Source organism: Schistocerca serialis, chromosome 2, assembly GCF_023864345.2.
Source record: "Schistocerca serialis cubense isolate TAMUIC-IGC-003099 chromosome 2, iqSchSeri2.2, whole genome shotgun sequence".
Classification (NCBI taxonomy): domain Eukaryota; kingdom Metazoa; phylum Arthropoda; class Insecta; order Orthoptera; family Acrididae; genus Schistocerca; species Schistocerca serialis.
In genome coordinates this window covers 548,304,219-548,329,056 of record NC_064639.1, presented here as the reverse complement: position 1 = coordinate 548,329,056, position 24,838 = coordinate 548,304,219, and the positions used below count along the sequence as shown (strand labels likewise).

At 41.2% G+C, this 24,838-nt stretch overlaps 1 protein-coding gene across 3 annotated transcripts in view; it reads right to left on the bottom strand.

Annotated features, from left to right (window-relative positions):
- The window catches only part of LOC126457531 (uncharacterized), a 221,914-nt gene that overhangs the window by 32,750 nt on the left and 164,326 nt on the right, over positions 1-24,838 (bottom strand). For all 3 annotated transcript variants that reach the window (XM_050093884.1, XM_050093885.1, XM_050093883.1), the window contains exon 15: positions 16,899-17,044. In XM_050093884.1, the coding sequence (XP_049949841.1) occupies positions 16,899-17,044 (146 nt within the window). The remainder of the gene's footprint in view (positions 1-16,898; positions 17,045-24,838) is intronic.

Here is a 24,838-nt window from a genome sequence, read left to right as displayed (position 1 = left end):
GTTGAACAGCAGCTAGCTATCACCAGCCAGCACCAGGCTCTCTCCATGGCACTAGACAGTTTGGCAGCATCATCGACATGCCAGTGTTCACCACTGTTGACACAACCCCCAGTGTTTCCTCCATACGATGATCCTGCAGAAGATTGGGATGCATATGAAAATCACCTCCATCAACATTTCCAAGCTTTTGGTGTCGCTGAACTCACTTTGTGTACAGTTTTCTTTCTGTCATGGATTTCTCTCCGTGTTTATCACCTTCTGTGTCACTTACATCCTCTTCAGGAACCTGCTAGTCTCCCTTTGGATGAAATGTGTCAGTTGCTCTCTACTTATCACTTCAAGTGCACTCACGTTATTGCTGCTCACATTGATTCTACCGCTCTCAAAATCAGGCACAACAGTCGTACAGAGCCTGGGGAGTGAACTTCATGGGCTGATCCATCATTGCAAGTTTGTTACTGAACTTCACTGGGGCCTCATATGTTGACTTGATGGTATGTGATGCTATAATACGCTTGGCCCCCTATATAGCACATCGTGAACAGGCTTTACAATGTAAAAATCCCTCTCTTGCAGAGCTTTTGAATATTGCCCAGTCTTTTGAAGTATCTAGGGAGGAAGGAATTCAGACAGAAGCTTGGTGTGAAGTAGCCACTGTTGGCTCTCCTCCTCAGCCTCATGGGGAGGGCGGAGGGGGCAAGATGATGATGTGACCATGCAACTACCATCTCCATTAAGCATGAGGCAGCGTCACACTAAACAGCAACAGCAGTCAGCGTCACAACAGCTGGCGCATGCCCCTCTCCTGGAGTGCCCTCCTCCATCAGACATGAACATGGTTGTGAACATTGTTCCCCAACTGATGGTAGCCCCAGATAAACTTTACATTGAAACACATGTCATGGGCAACATGTTAAAAATACACAAGTGGACAAGGGTGTGACAGTGATTTTGTTAAATTCTTAAACCTATGTGGATCTTTGATCACTGCCATGTTCCCTGTCTCTCACTGCTTGGTCAGTTGCAACAAATAAAAATATGGATCAAGTTCTGTACCAACAATCGGATGCGCCCCGCTCGGAATTTTCCTCACTGTTTTTGGAAAGTTTAGGGTGTGCTACCGATTTCAAAACTCACATCACAATGAAACCAATGGTGTGCCACAGTTTGTTTGTTTTTTGTGCCCAGCCAATCCCAATAGCTTTATGAGAGCAATCAAATCAAAACTCGATTACCTTACACCCTTGGGTGTTGTCACACTTGCCTCATTTAGTGAATATCTATTCGGGTGTTAATCATCAATAAACCGAACAGTAACCTCTGGCTTTCTGGTGATTTTAAAAATTTTGTAATCTGACAGTATATTATTGATAAATTTTCCTTATTCCATCAGGGTATTTTTTCAAGGTAGACTTGCCAGAAGTCTACTTGCAACTGCCCCTGGCTGATGATTCTAAACATATCCTTGTGGTGAGTACCCACTTTGGGTTATACCAATATCAGCATCTGCCATTCGATGTAGCTAGTGTGCTTGCTATTTTCCAACAAGTTCTGTAGCAACTCATGGTCTCCTTGCTGGGACGCATTAGGTATCTGGATGATATTGCAGTTTCTGGTTTCTTAGCAGATGAACATTTATGGAACTTTTGTGCATTGCTTGTGGTGCTGCAGGCCTCTGGATTGACATGTAACTTGAACAAATCACAAATTTTTCAGCCGTCTATTGCCTATCTTGGTTTTTAAGTCTCGTGGCCTTTATACCAGCATGTCGATGCCATTGCAGCTTTGCCATGTCCAACCAGTGTCAAAGAGCTGCAGGCCTTTCTCAGGAAGACTGCGTACTATCATAAATTTCCACCTGATGTGCCCTTCATGCTCTCTTATGTAAAAGTGTTTCTTTTCACTAGTCGCTTGCCTGCAAGTAGGCTTTTGCTTCATGATGAAGTCAAAATTACATTTGGCACCTTGCTTGGTTACATTGCAACCATGTCAACATCTTGTTTTGGCCACACATGCCTCCCAGTATTCTCATACACAAAAACGCAGTTCCGAACATCCTATAGCATATGCCTCCAAAACCCTAAATCAGGTGCAATAGCACTACTCACAAAGAGAAAAAGAAGCCATTGCTATGTACTAAAAATTTCATGTTTCCCTATAGGGGATCTAAATTTCATTTTATTACAGATCATGAACCTCTGGTTTCTCTTTTACATCCTTCAGCATCTGTACCAGACAAATTGGTCCATTGCCTGCAATACTCAGCTCTACTTTTTGTCGCACTATAATTACCAGATTCATTTCTGCCCTACAGCACAACATGCAAATGCAGATGCTCTTTCCCTGTTGTTGATTGACCATGATCCAGCATTTGATCATTATGAACTGTTGTGTTTTAATTTAGACACCAAAGCCCAAAACACCACGGATCATTTTCCCATTAGCAGTACTCTGATTTTGGTGGCTGTTGCGGCTGATCTTGTCTTATGTCAGGTTGTTCCCTTTTTCCACCACAGCTGGCCAGATAAACCACCAGGCCAGGTGTCTGTTCCCTTGCATACTTATTTTGCTCTCTGCTACCGCCTCTCCATTCTTCATTGTGTGTTACTGTTGGCTACTGAAGAGCCAGCATCCAGCATTGTGATCCCAAATGCACCTTCTCCATCTGGACAATTGGCATGTTTCTCATACCGTACAAAATTGCTGGTCTGCTGTCACGTGTTGTGGCCTGTTATTGACAATGATATTATGCATGGCAGTGCACCACTCACCAACCGGCAGCATGAGCCTCTCTTTGTCTGTGACCCGACCCGACCTAAACCGACCCGACCCCCCACCCCCACTACCCTCCCCAGTGGCCATGGGAGCAAATTCGTGCTGATTTTGTGGGTCCCTTCTGTAACTACTTTTGGCTTGTAGTAGCTGACTTTTTCTCAAAAAATTTCCTTACGTGCTTGGTTGCCCTTTGGCAATTACTGTCAAGGCCCTCACAAAGATTTTTTCCTTGGAAGGATCACCATATACACTTGCAAAGGTCAACAGCCAACAACAGCCAACAATTTGTGTCTCATGTTTTCGAAGATTTTTGTAAAATGAGTGGCAATCAGCACGTTACAGCCACTCCATTTCATCCTCAGTCCAGTGGCTGTTCCGTACTTTCAAAATTTGGATGAAAAAACATATCACGCAGTCTTCTCCTAAGGAAGCCTTCGATAGGTTCTTCCGCTCATACAGGTTCACTCCAGTTGACAACTGCAGACTGGCAGAGCTGCTCCATGGCCACCAGCACATAAACTACTTCATCTGTGCTGGCTGACACCCAGCCACCCACCAATGCCCACCTTGCAGTGGTTACCTCTGGGCTCCACCGTCTGGGCTCGTACCTTTGGCCAGTGCCTTAAGTAGATACTAGCAGTCGTCCATCACTGCCCAGGCTGCCGCCTATGCATCATGTGTATTTCCGATGGCTTGGTGTCACAACACTACAACCAGCTTCATCTACCTGTAACCAACCACACGCTGGAGATCCTGCCAGCCCTGTTGCCACCTCTACCATCTGCACTGGCCACCGCCGTATGGTCCGTGTCCCCTCCGGCTCCTGTACTGCCTTCATTTCGAGTGCTGGGTGTAGTATTTAGTACCATGCTGCCTCTGTCTACACTGCCGCTGCCTCTGTCTACACTGCCACCTCCATCACTGAATGCTTCTCTAGATGTGAACATGGATACAGTGCCTCTATCACCAGAGCTCCCTTACAGTCTCTCGTGGGCACCTCATCTGTCCACACTCGTGCAATTTCAGACTGTTTTCTCCTGTTATGGAGCAACATCTGCTCCAGCAATCATCCCCTTCCAATGAAGACATGGACATCTTCACAGTGAACATTTATCCTCACGAAGGAGGGGGGTTGTAATTCTATGGAGGAGCACACATAATTAAACAGCGCGTGCCCACATAGTTGGCCTAAAGAGGCCATCTCGCATTGGCACAGACAGCACAGCAAACACTGCATCATGTGAGAAACAGCCTTATATAAGCCAGTGTGTCAAGCCCTCGGAAGACACTAATGTTTGTGTGGCAAATGTGTACTTCACTGTTAGACTGTGCCTTAATGTACTCCTTGGTTACATGTGTTTGTACCAATTAATACATCATTCAATATCTTACTATATTCCTTCATGTGGAAGTGGAATAAAAGTTGGTGAGAATTCTGATTTTGTGTTTGTGCAGCGTTACAAGAACAACCATTAATGTAAATCTTTATCTCTCAAAAATTCTACATCTACATCTATTCTCCACAAACTGCCATGAGGTGCATGGCAGAGTGTACGTCCCATTGTGCCAGTTATTAGGGTTTCATTCTGTTCCATTCACGTACAGAGTGTGGGAAGATTGATTGATTGAATGAATGTGTCTGTACATACAATAATTAATCTTATCCTCACAATCCCTATTTGAGCGATACATTGGGGGTTTGTAGTATACCCCTAGAGCAATCATTTAAAACCGGTTCTTGGAACTTTGTTAATAAACTTTCCCAAGACAATTTAAGTCTGTATTCAAGAGTCTGCCAGTTCTGTTCCTCCATATCTCTGTGATACTCTCCCACAGATTAAACAAACCTGCGAGCATTCGAGCTGTCCTCCTCTGTATATCCTCTGTTAGTCCTATCTGGTGTGGGTCCCACACATTTGAGCAATATTCTAGAACTGGTCACACAAATGATTTGCAGGCAATCTCTTTTGTAGACTGATTGCACTCCCCCAGTATTCTACCAATAAACCAAAGTCTACCACCTGCTTTACTCACAGCAGAACCCAAGTGGTCATTCCACATCATATCCCTGCGAAGTGTTACACCCAGGTATTTGTATGAGATGGCTGATTCCAGCAGTGACTCCTTGATATTATAGTCATAGCATACTACATTTTTGTAAAATTTTACACTTCTGAACATTTAGAGCAAGTTGCCAATTTGTGCACCACGTTGCAATCTTATTAAGATCTCAATGAATATTTATGCAGCTTCTCTCAGATAGTACCTCATCATAGATAACTGCATCATCTGCAAAAAGCCTGATTGTACCATTAATATTGTCTGCAAGATCATTAATATACAGCATGAACAGCAAGGGCCTCAACTCACTTCCCTGGGTCACACCCGAAGTTACTTCTACATCTGATGATGACCCTCCATTCAAGATAACACGACATGTCCTCTATAACAAAAAGTCCTCAATCCAGTCAAAAATTTCACCTATATCACATATGATCATACTTTTGACAATAAGAGTAGGTGTGATACCGAGTCTAATGCTTTTCGGGAATCAAGATATATTGCATCTACCTGGTTGCCTTAGTCCAAAGCTTTCAGTATGTCATGTGAGGAAAGTGCGAGCTGGGTTTAACATGATCAATGTTTTCGAAATCCATGCTGGTTGGCATTGGGGATGTCATTCTGTTCAAGATACCTCATTATATTTGAGCTCAGAATATGTTCTAAAATTCTAAAAAAAAACTGATGTCAAAGATATTAGATGGTAGTTTTGTGGATCACTTTTACTCCCCTTTTTGTAGATGAGTGTGACCTGTGCCTTCTTCCAAGAACTGGGCACGGTCTTTTAACTCTGTTCAGTTTTAATAATTTCAGCTGTTTCTCAACACCACTGACACTAATACGAGGGTGGTCCCATCGGTACCTGGCCTGACTGAGACGTGGCAGTCGTCATTGAAAAATAGCTCTGGATTAGAAAGTATACAATCTATGAAGTATGTGTTTCAAGTCTGAAGACACCGCATTGTTTAGTATTTGTTTGGCAGCCATCAATAGTGAACACTGTAAGTGAATATTTGTGAAAATGGAGAAAATTCGTCATCGGTATGTGATACTTTCCCTCCCCGCCAAACCAATATTGAAGGTGAGCTAGATTCTACTTTGGGAGAGTCTGCTCCCTTGTTGACAACAGTAAAATACTGGATATCTGAGTTTAAACAAGGCCGTATGAGCTGCCAAGACGAGCATTGCAGTGGTAAACAAAATGAGGCAACAACTCCAGAAATGGTGAAGAAAATCCACAAAGTGGTACTGGATGATCATTGACTGAAAGTGCACGAGCTAGCAGACATGGTAGGCATTTCAGAAAGTGCAGTACATTGCATATCTGAAAATTTGGACAGGAGAAAACTGTGCGCAAGGTTTCTGGCGCGTTTGCTCACACTTGAGCAAAAACAGTGTCATGGAGATGTTTCAATTGAGTGTTTAGTGAAGTTTCACAGCAACAAAGCTCATTTTTTGCACTGTTCCATAACCATGGATGAAGCATGGGTCCACCACCTCACTCCAGAGACAAAAGAACAATCAAAACAATGGACACATATTGGAGAACCGACTCCAATGAAGGTGAACACCATTTCATCTGCAGGCAAGGTCATGACATCATTTGTTTTTTGGGATGCACGTGGGATAATTTTCATTGACTACCTTGAAAAAGGAAAAATTATAAATTGCAAGTATTATGCGAACTTACTGCATCATTTGGGCAAAGAAATAAAGCAAAAATGGCCGCATTTGGGCAAGAAGAAAGTGTTGTTTCTTCATGACAATGCACCAGCTCACAAGTCCATTATTGCAATGGCCAAAATTAGTGAATTAAAGTTTGAATTGCTACCTCATGCACCTTATTCACCAGACTTAGCGCCCTTGGATTATTTTATGTTCCCAAACTTGAAAAAATGGCTCTGTGGTCGAAGATTTTCAACAAATGAAGACGTGATGTCGGCAGTTAATGCCTATTTTAAGGAGAGAGGGAGAGAAGGAAACATAGTAGGTGAATATGGATTGGGGGACAGAAATGAAAGAGGAAGCCGCCTGGTAGAATTTTGCACAGAGCACAACATAATCATAGCTAACACTTGGTTTAAGAATCATGAAAGAAGGTTGTATACATGGAAGAACCCTGGAGATACTAAAAGGTATCAGATAGATTATATAATGGTAAGACAGAGATTTAGGAACCAGGTTTTAAATTGTAAGACATTTCCAGGGGCAGATGTGGACTCTGACCACAATCTATTGGTTATGACCTGTAGATTAAAACTGAAGAAACTGCAAAAAGGTGGGAATTTAAGGAGATGGGACCTGGATAAACTAAAAGAACCAGAGGTTGTACAGAGATTCAGGGAGAGCATAAGGGAGCAATTGACAGGAATGGGGGAAATAAATACAGTAGAAGAAGAATGGGTAGCTTTGAGGGATGAAGTAGTGAAGGCAGCAGAGGATCAAGTAGGTAAAAAGACGAGGGCTAGTAGAAATCCTTGGGTAACAGAAGAAATATTGAATTTAATTGATGAAAGGAGAAAATATAAAAATGCAGTAAGTGAAACAGGCAAAAAGGAATACAAACGTCTCAAAAATGAGATCGACAGGAAGTGCAAAATGGCTAAGCAGGGATGGCTAGAGGACAAATGTAAGGATGTAGAGGCCTATCTCACTAGGGGTAAGATAGATACCGCCTACAGGAAAATTAAAGAGACCTTTGGAGATAAGAGAACGACTCGTATGAATATCAAGGGCTCAGATGGAAACCCAGTTCTAAGCAAAGAAGGGAAAGCAGAAAGGTGGAAGGAGTATATAGAGGGTCTATACAAGGGCGATGTACTTGAGGACAATATTATGGAAATGGAAGAGGATGTAGATGAAGATGAAATGGGAGATATGATACTGCGTGAAGAGTTTGACAGAGCACTGAAAGACCTGAGTCGAAACAAGGCCCCCAGAGTAGACAACATTCCATTGGAACTACTGACGGCCGTGGGAGAGCCAGTCCTGACAAAACTCTACCATCTGGTGAGCAAGATGTATGAAACAGGCGAAATACCCTCAGACTTCAAGAAGAATATAATAAGTCCAATCCCAAAGAAAGCAGGTGTTGACAGATGTGAAAATTACCGAACTATCAGCTTAATAAGTCACAGCTGCAAAATACTAACACGAATTCTTTACAGACGAATGGAAAAACTAGTAGAAGCCAACCTCGGGGAAGATCAGTTTGGATTCCGTAGAAACACTGGAACACGTGAGGCAATACTGACCTTACGACTTATCTTAGAAGAAAGATTAAGGAAAGGCAAACCTACGTTTCTAGCATTTGTAGATTTAGAGAAAGCTTTTGACAATGTTGACTGGAATACTCTCTTTCAAATTCTAAAGGTGGCAGGGGTAAAATACAGGGAGCGAAAGGCTATTTACAATTTGTACAGAAACCAGATGGCAGTTATAAGAGTCGAGGGACATGAAAGGGAAGCAGTGGTTGGGAAGGGAGTAAGACAGGGTTGTAGCCTCTCCCCGATGTTGTTCAATCTGTATATTGAGCAAGCAGTAAAGGAAACAAAAGAAAAATTCGGAGTAGGTATTAAAATTCATGGAGAAGAAATAAAAACTTTGAGGTTCGCCGATGACTTTGTAATTCTGTCAGAGACAGCAAAGGACTTGGAAGAGCAGTTGAATGGAATGGACAGTGTCTTGAAAGGAGGATATAAGATGAACATCAACAAAAGCAAAACAAGGATAATGGAATGTAGTCTAATTAAGTCGGGTGATGCTGAGGGAATTAGATTAGGAAATGAGGCACTTAAAGTAGGAAAGGAGTTTTGCTATTTGGGGAGCAAAATAACTGATGATGGTCGAAGTAGAGAGGATATAAAATGTAGGCTGGCAATGGCAAGGAAAGCGTTTCTGAAGAAGAGAAATTTGTTAACATCCAGTATTGATTTAAGTGTCAGGAAGTCATTTCTGAAAGTATTCGTATGGAGTGTAGCCATGTATGGAAGTGAAACATGGACGATAAATAGTTTGGACAAGAAGAGAATAGAAGCTTTCGAAATGTGGTGCTACAGAAGAATGCTGAAGATTAGATGGGTAGATCACATAACTAATGAGGAAGTATTGAATAGGATTGGGGAGAAGAGAAGTTTGTGGCACAACTTGACCAGAAGAAGGGATCGGTTGGTAGGACATGTTCTGAGGCATCAAAGGATCACCAATTTAGTATTGGAGGGCAGCGTGGAGGGTAAAAATCGTAGAGGGAGACCAAGAGATGAATACACTAAGCAGATTCAGAAGGATGTAGGTTGCAGTAGGTACTGGGAGATGAAAAAGCTTGCACAGGATAGAGTAGCATGGAGAGCTGCATCAAACCAGTCTCAGGACTGAAGACCACAACAACAAAACACAAGGAGTTAGACAGTTTTCATTATAAAAAGGGTATCAAACTTATTGAACATCGCTGGGAAAAGTGAGTAGAGCTGAAAGGAGATTATGTTGAAAAATAAATACATTTTTCCAAAACTTTTGTGTTTTCTTTGTTGGGTCAGGTACTTATGGGACCACCCTTGTACTTATTTAGCTCACCATTTCAGAGGTATGAGGATCAAATTGGGGCAATTCTCCTGTTTTCCTTTGTTACAGAACATCTGAAAACGGAGTTAAGCATTTCATCTTTTGCTTCAGTACCCTCAATTTCAGTTTCTGTCTTGTTAGCCCTCAATTTCAGTTTCTGTCTTGTTAGCCAGGGACTGGACACTAACTTTGGTGCCACTAACAGCTTTTACATATGACGAGAATTATTTTTGGATTTTGTGAAATGTCATTTGACAGTATTCTGCTACAATAGTCACTGAAGGCATCACACACTGATCTCTTGACAGCCAACCGCATTTCATTCAGCACCTCTCTATAGCGCTACACTTTTTTTTTAAACCTATTATGCAGTAATCTCTGTTCCTTTAGAAGTTTCTTTACAGTGCCTGTATATCATGGAGGTTCTCTCTCATTATGAACTCTTCTACTGGGTCAACTATTCTTTTAAACTTGAGCCAGACTTACTCTACATGCTCCTGTCCTGTGCTGAAAGTTTCAAGTTCCTCACTGTGATACGACACTACTGATCTTTTAACCTCATTTACTGAGCATATATGTTTTCTGCATTTTTTAGTTGTCCTTTGTACTTTGGTAATCATCAATGCCACAACTGCGTCATGATCACTGATACCAGTTTTGATGTGGGCATCCTCAAAGACAACAGGTCTATTTGTTGCCATTAGATCCAATATTTTCCCAACATGAGTAGGCTTCCTAACTATTTGTACTGGGCAGTTTTCAGATAAGGTATTTAGTAGAGTTTCACAGAATGTCTTATCCCACTCACTACTAACAAAATGGTAATTTTCCCAATTAGATGTTGGTTGATTAAAGCCTCCACCGATTGTTACAGTACAATTGGGGAACTTATGTACAAGTGAACTGAGGTTTTCTTTCACAAATTATTTCCTGGGGCAGTGCACATTTGGTTAAGTGTTTACTAAGCAACAGCAAGCAATAAGAATACGTTGCTTAGTAGATAGCTGAATATCTCGCACAAACTTTTTCAAATATGTACGCATTGTCACATACTCTCACCTGTATATTTTCTCCTTACTGGTATTTGTTACTAATAATAAAAAATCAGTCTCATTTGAACTGTGAATGTACAAGACCAAAATTCCTGGGCTTTGACTACTTATCAGCATGCTCAGAAATGAGAAACATCCTACTCGCAATTCTTCTAACACCTGTCATCCACTCTATGTATGAGATGTTCTAGTCCACTGTTATGCCACACCTGCTCCCAACCTCTTGCCACATTTGTGATACCCCTACGCGAGACCCAGGTGCAACACCTGTCTGAAAGACCCACTTAGCACATCCTATTACAGTCCCATCACAGACATATCCAAGTTTATCAAAGGCAGTCATATCATATACCAGCTCTGCAGTAATTTCTGCTCACCCTTTTATGTGAGCATGACTATCATCCAACTGTCCACCTGATTGAATGACAACTACCAAAGTTCATGCAAGATCAAAGTTCACCAACCAACGGCAGAACACACTTCTGAGCACAACATGCTTTGTTTCACTGGCTGATCACATCCCTTGCCATCTGTCTTTCACCTTGACACCAGCTTCCCTAAATTAAATAGAGGGAAACTGACCTTTGTGACACATTCTTCAACCCTGTAATCCCTAATCTCTGTTAGCCTTTGCCCTGCACCCATCCCCACCGCTGCCAGAGGACCCTAATTTCATTTAACCTGCACTCACAACCTCACATAGAGACCCCCTTTCTCTGTTTTATACTCCCCTCCTTTCCAGGTTTCCATGTCATTTTCCACTGTGGCCACAACAAGAACACCTATACCACATTCCTATCCTATGGAGCCTGTTGCAACTTCATCCTAGCCATCTGCCACCCTTTCCCAACCCTCCCTCCTGCTCCCTCCTCATTTCTCCACTCTGTCACTCCACCCCACACAATGCTGCATCCAAATCGAGCTGCAGTTCAGATGGAATGTAGTGTGAGCTTTGACAATGTAGTCACACAGGTGTATGTGTGTGCCAAGTGACCCTAGGCACTGTAGTGAGTAGTTGCCTTTACTCCCGCCATTACTTATATTCCACCACGGACATTCCTTCAATGAATGAGGCGTCCCATGCATCTTCAAAACAATTATAATTTCCACAGCTACAATGTTAGAAGACAATGAATGCAAGTGCTCATCATTAAAGCTGTCTATAAGGCCAGACAGGTATTCAACATTTGGCCGTAAAAGTCTTTGCTTTGCTCTCTGCCAGACTCTTGGGTAAATGATGAGAGTTTCGATCTAAACTGAAATAATTTCTTATTGGCAGCTCTTTTTATTCTATATATGGGATTTTGACTACAAACTGGTGTCTTACAGAAGACAAAGATGTTTACATTGGTGAATTTTGTTTTGTGGGCGTTAGCCCTTGGTTCAAGGTGTATTTCTGTGTCTAACATTTAGTCTCCTAATACTGAGCATGTTCTAAGTTAGGAACTTTTATCAGGGTCTATAACTTCTAATGATGTTTCCAGCACCACAAGATGAAACCAGGGTTGCCACACGCCTCCCCAAGTGAAATTCCCTGATATTTCCCTGATTTCAGACAAGTTTTAGCATTTTTCCTTGACAAATTTTGAGATCTCAAGGGTAAGTAACGACATAAGTTGAGGAAAAAATTTGAGGACTTCTGTATTTCTCCCCCCGTGAGCAAAAATCCTAACTATTAACATCAACATCTTTTATAATGAACTGTTTTTAGATGGAGAAAGCAAGCCAAATGGTATATGTGTTTCATTAAGACCACTGTTGTTATTTTATTTCAACAAAACGAAACACATCTGGTGACAAAAGTACACATTTCCTTGGTGTCACAAGACAGATTTAAAATATCTTCACTGATTTCGGAAATAACCTCAGAAAAAGTAGGCCTCTTGAAAGAAGTGTATAAGGCAGGGAAGAGTTGTGTAAACCAGCACTATAGGTGACTGCCAATAAAATATTGGTTCTACTATTTTCATTATTGTCGGTTATTACCCACTGTGTTATGTCTATTATTTTACAGGTATTGTGTGACTTTTCTTTTTGAGAAATATATGAGTACATAGTGTACAAACCGCCAGTGACTGCCATAATTTTCTTCTAATATATAAACTACTTTCAAAGTGTCAAAATGTACTACAGTAAATAACATGTCTATAAAATGCTGCACTGTATAATGTACTTGCAGTGAGACAGTTGCAATTCCTAAAATCCAACACCTGCGGCCTCTGGCCTGCCGAGGAGCACCTCAATCCTGGGTCTATGGATAAACCATGAAAATCTGCCACATTATGTCACATACAAACAGACCTGGCCTGCAGGCAGATTGGTGAGGCTAGATCTGGTGGGCAGGGCCTGCATATTAGTGTTAAACAATGGGCTCCAGATCGGCAGAACCAATCCGTTAGAGATACCCGCAGAAATGGCCTGTGGTTTTGGCCCATCATGGGAATCCACTCATGTGGCCAGCAGTTTACTAGTCACAGACAGCAATTTCAGCAGTGATATATCCATGCAACATATAACTTGTGCAAATACTCTGAGAATCAATACTAATCAGGATAGGTAGCAACTCACTGTAAATTTGATCACTGAGCTGCAGACAGGCATATAGAAAAGACAATAACACTCTCACAACTAAACTTTCAGCCAGTTCAGATTTTGTCAGTAAGCGAGAGAGCGCGCGCGCTCACGCACGCACGCACGCACGCACGCACACACACACACACACACACACACACACACACACAAACAAACAAACAAACAAACAAACAAACACACACACACACACACACACACACACACACACACACAAAATCACTCAGACACAACTTGTGCACACATAACTGCCGTCTCCGGCAACTGCGTCAACAATCTCAAAGAATCAGATCCAAACAAACCAATCTTCACGTCTTCCTGCCTCTCATCGGCAGGTATTAGGCTAGCAGCGAGAAGTGGTTGCAGCACTGACTGTAAGCTGAGGGGAGTGGTAGAAGGGGAGAAGCAGTAAGAAAGAGGGAGTAGGGAAGAAGCGCACATTCTCAGCTGCACCCAGCCAGCAAGAATACATGACATCTTGGTAAACACACCATTCCATCTACTGAAACGAAAATGAGATTTTTCCAGTGTTTTTTTCACATTTCCCTGATATGTTTGAAAGTCCCTGATATCCCCTTATTTCCAGAACTTGTGACAGCCCTGTGACATGTAATGGACAGAAATAGGCCTCACACCATGGGCTAATGCCCATAAAACAAACTTCACCAAGGACACATAAGACTAAGATGTTGATTTATGTTACAGTTAAGGCACAGTGCTACTGAGTAATCAAATAATTGCCAGAACATAGTCACAAACAAACACAAATTATGTTTGCCACACAGTGATTCTGTATTTATTAGCAAAAACATCTGACATTGTCAGAATAGGAGAAAGCAGTCATAAGCAGATAATCACACATAAAATTAAAAAAATTTAAAAACTTTTCAAAATTTTCTGTATATTTTCTTAACCACATTTAACTTCCCCCTCCCCCAAAGTGGTAACCAGTTTTGGTAGCAACTACCACCTTCAGATCTGAAGATGATAGTTAAACTTGAGCATACTGCATTCCATGGATCAACATTATGATGTTCCTTGTAGTAAATAAGTTTCTTTCGGTGAGTCAATGAGGGTTCATGGGAAATACAGCTTTTTTCACACAAATTATTTTGGAGATAGAAAATGCTAGTAAACAGGTAGGGTTTAACTTTCAACATTTTGGAAAGCTGCATAATAGTTGAAAGCCGTATAACAGTTTCAAATAGTCAGCTGATAACCAAGATAACCCTTCAAGGGACATCCCGGCCAATAAATGCCATACAATTATTTCATTTCACTAAGATATGATCCTACAAAACATATTTACATACAAGTAATTTCATTAATTTTTTTGTGAGTACCACAGGGATTGAATACATAGGTGATTTTTTTAAACAAAATGGCACTATTTTCTATTCCTCCAAATTTTTTAACTCCTCTAAAACACAATTTTTCCAAGTTCTGCAAAATATGAATTTGTTTCTGCTATAACACCTTTACTCAACATTAATTTCTTCCACCAGTAGCAGGCTGTATCATAATTCCACAAATTTTGCTATGGCAATGACAGATGTATAGTTGAGTCCATAGTAGTCCTGGCGACAGAGAACCTTTCTCTTCACCAAATAGGTTCACATCTTATCCAAGTGTTTTGTGGAACTGATCCAGCAATGAAGCATAATATGTACCTATGATCATTTTACCCTTTGGTTGGCAGTCTATAAATACCATGCCCTGGGAATTACAAAAGACAAATGCAATGATTTTTTCCACTGACAAAGTGGTTTTCACTTTCATCCACTTGTCAACAACCGTAGCATTCACAGCACTCTTCTTGCTGACATTTCTCATAGCTCAGTTCCTATGCAGAATATTCCCTTCACTTGAGATATTTGCAGTCTTGGCTTTCTTGCAGAGCCAATAGCATTCTGGCCCAAGTTACAGGACTTGGGGGTCATGTGTGCATAAGGTGTGCTTGCTTGTGTGAATGAATGGCATGTTTTTCTCTTTTTCTGATGAAGGCTGGGGCCAAAAGCTTATGTGTAAGTGTCTTTTAATTGTGCCTGTCTATGCAACTTAATGTGTCATCTTTACGGTAAGTAGCAATCTACCTTTTCCAACACTGTTGATATTCCTAGCTGGAGTTTCCATTGTTTAAAATGTAATTGAGACACTCATGGAACTTTAATGGCAATCTTAATAAATAAGGCAATGTGTTTCACACAAAATATGTGAGTACCAAGAAACAATGTGCAATAATTCCACTGCCTCCACCATGTATCTCCAGCAGGGGACATGAGAATAAGATAAGAGAGGTGAGGTCTCAAAAACTAATGTATGTAAACAGTCATTCTCCCTTCGGACCATAAGTGATTAAGACAGGGAGTGCCTAATACTGCTACAAATGATACTCAACCATGCATTGTTAAGTGGCTTGCATAGCATTACTGAAAAACAGATGCAGATCACATTTGTGGATCTCATAATAACACATCATGTGTCAATTGCTACATGCATATGATACATTTTTTCGGTGAAAATATGGCTACATGCTGATTATTCATATGATTTGTTTTCACGCTGATCTTAATCTAATTAAGTAGCCCAACAAAACTCATGTTATCTATTCAGTAATTCTATTACAGTGTAGAAAAAATTATGAAGCTAAAATCATTTCAATTTTTTGAAAGCTGTTAGCACCTTTGTTACATATGTAAAATGATAAAATATTTTTGTAACTGCTTACTTTATATGCAAAAGTAAGACAAAGTTGTGAATAACAAAAGCTATTTTTTGTGTTGTTTTTATGATTACTAATACTATTTTCAAATTATAAGACATTCTTAGCAACAAACTTCATGTACCATATAGCTGTAATTAGTGTATTTGGTTTTTTAAACAATAGTTCAAGGATGTACATCCAATATTATACTTATAGCATATTGCTGTGCAATGACTACTTTGTGTTTCAATAAAGAATTCCCTCAAAATATTACTTCACATAATATTAATGACTGGAAGTATGAGATGTAATCTAACTTTCTTATGCATTTGTCATCAAAATGTTGATCATAAACAAAGACAATGTTGTACTTCTTGAAGTTTTCTCAGTAGAGAGAATATTCCATCATATTTTGGATATATATCCTAGACATGATAAAAAAAAAAATACTATTCTGGATGTTAGCTTTCAAGAGATCTAATTATTTTCCTAATTTCCTCAGGAGAAGCTGGAGTAGCATCAAATTAATTTAATACTTGTGTTACTGTTGTTGTGCTGCTTCTTCTGAACTGCCTGTACAGAGTTTCTAACTAATGTTTAAAAACAATATAACATTCAGGAAGTCATAATTTTATATAACATTGTTGGAGAAGACTGATATTTATTGTCATAAAATTATTTAAAAAAACAGTCTTGATCGCTGTCAATGTTATCTCTGGCCGATTTTGGCCTTTTTATTACGGGCCATCATCAGACTTTGCACCAACTGGATGAATGGCACCATCACTGCCATCTAGATGATGCAAACTCCAATGATGGTTTGTCATTAAAAGGCCAAAACTGGTCAGAAGTTAACATCATCTGCGATCAAGGCTGTTTTTTAAATAATTTTCCATTTAGGAAATGATTAAGACACTGAATTACCAGAGATATGCAAAAAAAGTTATAAAGTCATATTTATTGATTTTAATTAGGTAACATTTATTATGAGCAAAGTAATCTCAGTTCACATGATGCACCACAATGGAACAGCAAACAAGACAGGAGTACACAAATAGACAACGGACAAATGTATAAAACCTGATTCAAGATTATGATATATTAAACATTTAATACTATGCAAAATATTTTAAAATCACGTAGAAGTGATATGCTACCTGATACTCAGTGCAACAGCATCAATTCCAGAGACCAGCACCCAACCACTGCCAAGAGGAAAATCTGGTAGTATGTCTTTTCTAATGTATACTTTCCTCCTGACATCAATTGCCCACACCATGTCTGCTACAGGTCCAACGTATACCTTATCGGAGAACAGAAATGTAGTTACAGATTAATGAGAAAGAAAAACCAAACACACTATGTTATCAAAAGTATCCGGACACCCCCAAAACTCGCGGACTTCGGAAGTGGTCAGGTGATTGGTTGTCACTTGTGTCATAATGTCTGTACGCAAGATTTCCACACTCCTAAACATCCCTAGGCCCACTGTTTCCAACGTGATAGTGAAGTGGAAACATGAAGGAACACATACAGCACAAAAGCATACAGGGCGATCTCATCTGTTGACTGACAGAGACCGCCAACATTTGAAAGGGGTCATAATGTGTAATAGGCAGACATCTATTCAGACCATCACACAGGCATTCCAAACTGCGTCAGGATCCACTGCAAGTACTATGACAGTTAGGCGGAGGTGATAAAACTTGGAATTCGTAGTCAAGCAGTTGCTCATAAGCCACACATCACGCCGGTAAATGCCAAACTATGCCTCGCTTGGTAAAAGAAGAGTAAACATTGGACAATTAAACAGTGGAATGACGTTTTGTGAGTGGCAAATCACGTACACAATGTGACAATCTGACGGCAGGGTGTGGATATGGCGAATGCCCGGTGAACATCATCTATCAGCACGTGTAGTGCCAACAGTAAAATTCGGAGGGGGTGGTGTTATGGTGTGGTTGTGTTTTTCATGGAGGGGGCTTGCACCCCTTGTTGTTTTGAGTGGCACTATCACAGCACAGGCCTACATTGATGTTTTAAGTGCCTTCTTGCTTTCAACTGTTGAAGAGTAATTTGGGGATGGTGACTGCATCTTCCAACACGATCAAGCACCTGTTCATAATGCACGGCCTGTGGCAGAGTAGTTACATGACAATAACAGCCCTGTAATGGACTGACCTGAACAGAGTTCTGACATGAATCCTATAGAATACCTTTGGGATGTTTCGGAATGCCTACTTCACACCAGGCCTCACCGACTGACATCGATACCTCTTCTCAGTGCAGCACTTCGTCAAAAATGGGTACCATTCCCCAAGAAATCTTCCAGCACCTGATTGAATGTACGCCTGCAAGAGTGGAAGCTGTCATCAAGACTAAGGGATCAAGACTAAGGGTGGGCCAACACCATATTGAATTCCAGCATTACCAAAAGAGGGTGCCATGAACTTGTAAGTCATTTTCAGCCAGGTATCCGGATACTTTTGATCACAAAGTGCATATGTCGATATTGCAACACTTGCCACAATACAGTACCACATGCCACAATTTGATAAATAAAAAGACCAATTTAAAGTTCTAACTCATTGGTATCATCACAGCAAAACTGTAGAATGTATGGAACTTTTAGTTGTGGCACATAAGTACGTATGCAACTGCTTTTCTACCTTCAGTATTCTCCTCCTTGGTCTGGGCTGAAATGGATCCTACTTTCCAAGCTACCACCAGTAATTGACCACATTTAGTATATACACACACTTGTACCATCACTCTCATTTTGTTTATAACAAACTTTGTATACAATAATTTCGACTGTAGTGCAAAATCTTGTCTGCAGCAAATTGCTTGTCCACTGCCACTGAACTGATTTATGCTGTTGAAATTTGTCACAAATTCCTTAAACACGAACACTGTACAACAGGAAGGGATGTGACTGATGCCTGTGATTGTTGGCATGGAATAGAAAGAGGGAAACAGAAAGCATTATCTACATCAAGGGGTAGTGCTTGGTACCAGATATATATTATTGATTGGCTAACTCGGTTCATGGCACATGGTCCCAGTTGCAGGTTGCCTATCTAACAAAGAAAAATTTTATTTTCAATATTTCATATAATTACTGACAAAATTAAAATATTTAAAATGCTGTCATAATCAACTCATTAAGAGGTATAAATTTATGTTAAAGGTTTAACACAGCAGCACCAGTATCACAGTTAGAAACTGTATATACAAAGAGTCAATAATTAAAGACCCAGTTAAAAAATGCTATAGAAAGAGAATCACTGTTCAAAATGATGTCAAATTTGAACAGCATATTTTTAACGCAGGAGGAAACATCATGGGGAAAAAAAGGAAAAAAAATGAAGATTTGACCACATATGGCACTGAAAGTGCCAGAATATGCATACCAACAAATGTGCGGCACAAGTCTGTTCCTCAGTTTCCATCCAAGATGCCCATCATGACTGTCTCCATGAAAGATCATGCACTGCCGATACAGCTCTTTTACCGTATTTACTCGAATCTAAGCCGCACTTTTTTTCCGGTTTTTGTAATCCAAAAAACCGCCTGCGGCTTAGAATCGAGTGCAAAGCAAGCGCAAGTTCTGAAAAATGCTGGTAGGTGCCGCCACAGCTAACTTCTGCCGTCGAATATATGTAGCACTACACAGGCATGCTTTGTAGGCACAAAGATAAATACTGGCGCCAAAACTTCTGCGTCAGTAAATAAAATAAAAAAAAAAAAAAAGGGTGGAAGACGAGCTTTTTTTCTCCGCCCCGAGTTTCGACCACTGCATTTTCATACATTATTCAACGAAGTAAATACAAATTCCGTATTGTTCATCTTCGAATGTAGCAGAATTTCAATGTAATACGAAAATCCGACTGGCAAGACTGTTTGGGATGGTTGTCAATATGGCCAACTCTACGTTCTGAATTTTTTCCTACCTGTGAGAGGAGGTGGTTGCTAATAGGAACATGATGAAATGTGAATCACATGCAGTATTCTCTTCACTATAAGAATAATACGAATATAAACATTTTGCCATGTATTCTTTCGTGTTTGCTGCTATCTCATTTAAATCCTGTCTGCCTAATAAACTACGAAACTAGAGTGAGACAACAGCAAACGCGGAAGAATATACGTATCGTTTCATGTTTATATTCGTATTATTCTTATGCCTAATAGTGACACAGTCAGAAATGAATTACGGCAACTGACTAGATTTTTAAATCTAAGGTGACTAATTTCTGTGCAGAATTTGATGTACTAAAGAAGCGGCCGCAAAGATTTTCAAACGGAGAAAAATTTTCGACTAACTCTCGTTCAGAACTATGTTCTATCATATGCAGTCTATTATTTGGTTCTTGTTGATCACTATCAAAGAAAGCAGCAGTGTAAGTAACAACAAAGAGCAGTCTCTTGCCGTTGTTTCGGTTATGAGACAATTCCTCTCTTTTTTATTATTGTAAGCGGCGGCAGCGCGCACAAAAGCAAGCCATGCCGCGAGCGGCGACAGGCCGTAAACACGAACAATCAGAATGCGACAAACAATGCATGACGCAGTACAATAATGCATTTTCAGCTTAGAGTGACGTAAACACCTATAACAAAGAAAACGGCACTTATCAGATCAAAGCAAAATAAGCAATCGATTCAAACCAGACGAAGCGCGTGAAAAAGGAAGGGTACCCGTATAAATACGGATGGAGTGCCTGACGCATAGCAATGGCTACCTGGTAAAGCTTAACTGCTAAGCTTAAGACTCGAACCAAACTACTGTAGCTGCATCGTCATTCATTCGACCTAAATTGTGTCTCATATTACAATGTACCAACTTTGTTTCGATTTGGAGGTGCGGCCTAAAACTTTTTTCTCACCTTGAATTTCGAGTCTCAGATTTCAGGTGCGGCTTAGATTCGAGTAAATACGGTACATGAATGGGGACTGTGCGCCAGTAGCCCTGCAGAAGTTCCACACACTCAAGGGTATGGAAAAAGGCACTGATCCATCTGATAATTGTCTAGGTAATTACAAAATTTGGAAAGACAGGTTCTTTTGAAGTGCAGTGTGACAGAGGGAGGATAGTATTTGATCCAATGTCAGCAATGAGTTGGCCACAGCACTGCAGGAGGGGTTGAGTGTTGGTATGCAGACATGCAGTGCAGGTGGAATTGCCTGAACTTTGGACATGCCTGCGAGCATGGTGCATAAAATCCAATGAAGCATTCTGCATTACTATCCATACAAAACCACCCATCTTTAGTAACTGCTTCCTGCTGACCTGCCAGCAAGACAAATGATCACTCTGGAATTTCTTGGTCACATAGAAGTGGACAGTGAATGGCATGGAACATTCTGTGGACAGACGAAGCCTATTTCCATCTCTAAGGACATGTTGATACGCAGAATTGCAGAATATGGACAACAGAAAATCCCCCCCCCCACACACACACACCAACCAGTACCACTTCATTCTACAAAGGTGACTGTGTGGTGCAGGTTGACAGCATCACTTATCATAGTGCTGTATTTTTTCGAAGAGATGAGTCCTGCGGGTCCTGTTACCTGCACCATCACTGGTAAACGCTATGAGTGTCTTTTGTGCACCAACATCATTCCAACCATTCAACAACATGGATGTGTGGGCATGATCATTTTTGTGCAAGATGGTGCTCCTCTGCACACAGCCAGTGTAGTGGCTGCTTCAGAGGCATTTCAGAAATGCTAGAATTATCAGCTCTGTCATTACCTTACAGCCTGGCTGTTCGGATCACCTGAGCTTAATCCGTGTGACTTCCAGCTGTGGGATTATTTGAAAGATGTTGTGTTCAGTGCTCCAGTTATGAATGTAGCTGAATTAAAGGCAAGCGAGACACTCCGATCTGTTGCGGAACATATTTCTTGATTTCAACTTTTAGCAGAAAATGATGGACAGTATATTGAAAATGTTTTGCACTAGTCTGATGACAACTGGAAACCAACATTGTTTTGATTTTTTAAAGTGATTTTTGGCACCAAGACAATTAAAAACTGATGTCACTTGCTTTTCATGCAGTTTTGGGCCTGAGGACAATTAAAATCAGATTTTTCCCATCTGACGTAGCACTTTGTGGGATCTCATTGTGGTGGATGGACTTACCTAACTAATGCTGCCACAACTGTTGACTGCCAAACTTCAGCAGTCATGCACACTGAACAGTACAGATGGTGCAATGTGCTATTTACATTAAGGCACAGCACCATCTTTTGGTAAAAGTTTCATTAAATTTTTTTGTTCCATGACGTCCCACCTCCCACACACACCTCCTCTGCCCCATCCCCAACCCCACCCTCTGTGTCAATAATATGCTATTCAAATTTGACATCATTCTGAGCATGGTTCCCTTTCTACAGCATTTTGAAACTGGAACTTTCATAATGGACACCCTGTGTGTCTTGAGGCGGTGTAACTCACAGTGTGCAAATTACGAAGGCTATACTTATTCAGTATTTGAGAATGAGCGTGCTTAGCAACTTCCAAGAAGAGTTACACATAATTTTAAACCTTTATGGAACATTTTCTTGCTGATACCTCCACAAAATGATGAACAAAAAATAGTTTATCACTTACCACATTTTCTCTGTTCATGCAATAAAACTTCAGCAACAGGCATGACACTTTAAATTATTACTTTTAGTGCTATTTGCAACACATTTTGCACACAGTATCCACACATGCCACTGAATGTACCTACAGAATTATATCACAGCACAAAACACAATTTAGGAGATATGATGTCATAAACACTGAGATGCATGAAAAATTAGCTTCTGCTTGAAACAGAGTGCAAATTACCAAGGCTGTACTCGTCCAGTGTTTGATAATCAGAGCAGATAGTCACTTCCAATTAACTGTAAACATGATATCAACTAGTTCACTTTTTCTCAGTTATATGCTTAATGTCAAATATTTAACATATTAACTCATCTGTAAAGTAATCAGGTGATTGAAGCTGTTTTATCATTTGTGGGGGGTTTACTAATATTCATCTATCAAATCAGCACCTTCTGTTCATCAGCGTCTTCAATATTCTTTTAATTTTCATTCGCAGTAAGCTTACTACCTGTTTGTAGTTGACACTATCAAATGTTGTGGCAAGGCAAACATCAACACAAAAAAGTTTCATATTACAGGTTGTGGCAGTCTTTCACTGCAGGCACACTTATCATTAAGTTTGAGACACATCACTGCGGCGCCACCTCTATGCAGTCGGCCATATAAATCGGTGTTTCACACCAAATCTTTGCAACTGTGTCATTGTTGTTATTTCTAACGCGCCGTACCTTTCTCTAATGCTGCCACATTGGTGAGTGATTCTTTTCAGCATTTGTGAATTTTGAGACAGTTTCACGTATTGTAGTAGTGCAGTCATGGAATAAATGTTTTTCTTGACCACATGTGGATATTGTTCCCTGTGCAGCGCCCACTACGCCTTGTTGCACTATTTCAAATGTGTAAGATAGGTGAGGAAACATTCCTACACTGTTGATCAAAAAGTGATGTTCTATTTTGGCATTTTGTTGGTGGCCTTGTACTGTTAGCACTCATTTTGGCTCTGGCACACGTACAACTGACCAGCAACTTCTGTTTTCTTGCTACAGGTAATACCATGCTTCGAATCACAAGCTGTTTCTCTTGCATATGTTCTGCCATCTCTTGTGCAACCCAGCAACCACAGCTTCCACCAAAGGACCAACCGATGTGTTGCTACATGCGGCTGCTGCTCCAGCACCTCATGACTTCACCGCTGAGCTGATTGTGCACCTCATTGAACTGGAATGCTGCAAATGCCACCCTGTGCAAGTAACTCACAGTGATATGATCACCAGCAGCCCAACCCCCGGCACCAGACAATCTCACCGGCCCCTGCTTCTGCCACCACCGCTGCCATCCCTCCTGGTCTCGACATGCCGCTGCCGCCAGTCCCCCTTATGCCGCCACCGTTCCATCTGGCTGTTCTGCAGCTCACATGCTGCCCTTCAATCTGCGGTACATGTACCTGTGGTTTTCCTCAGAAGCCGCCATCTTTTCCAGCTGCAGCACCACCCAGGCTACCACCAAGTTCGCTATGGTGATCAGCCAGCACTAGCTGACATATGCGATGGAGGTCCGTGACATCATCTCTCTGCCCATACCCACTGACGGCTACAAGACACTCTGGTGTTGTCCCAAGATACAATTCATACCATCAAAAAGGTAGGGCATCTGGCCCCTGCTTTGCCTCGAGCGCAATTCCTGTACCACCTCCAAAGCCTAACAGAGCCACATATGGTCTGCAACGGTGTTACCCTGCTTGCCCAATCCCACCCCACTGCCTGCCTGTCATCTTGGTTGATGCCAGCCAGTGAGCCACTGCCGTTGTCCTGCAGCAGCATGCAGAAAACATCTGGCAACCGCTACCCTTTTCCCAGCAAGCTCTCTGCCACTCAGTGGTGCTGCAGCAATACAACAGAGAGCTCCTTGCCATCTACAAAACAGTCAAATACTTTCAGCCACCAGCAGAGGCCCATCACTTCACGGTCTTCACCGCCCACTAGCCTATAACATTTTCCCTAGTCAGAGACTTTGACAAGTGCTCGCCACATCAGTATGGCATCTGTCATTTGTCTCTGAACTTTCTACTGACATAAGTCACATAGCTGAAATTGATAACATCATTGCTGACTGCCTCAGCCATACCTGTGCCATTGTTTCCTCCCTGGATTATGAGGCACTTAGCAGTGCACAGAAGTACAACCCAAAACTTCCCCACCTATGTCTTGGACATACATAAGCTCTAAGCTCAAACAGAAGTATCTTGTGTGACATATCCACCAGCTCACTGCACTCGTTCTTGTCCGCTCACTGCACTCATTCCTGTCCGCTCACTGCCACAAAGCCACATTCAACCAGTTGCACGACCCGGTGCACCAAGACATGCGTGCCTCCTTACCCTGGTGATGCAGCATTTGATTTGGCCAGGTATTCAAACAGATTGCAGATTGTGGGCCCACACTCACCTCACCTGTCAGCGCACCAACATCGGCTCTCACGTATGTGACCCCGCCG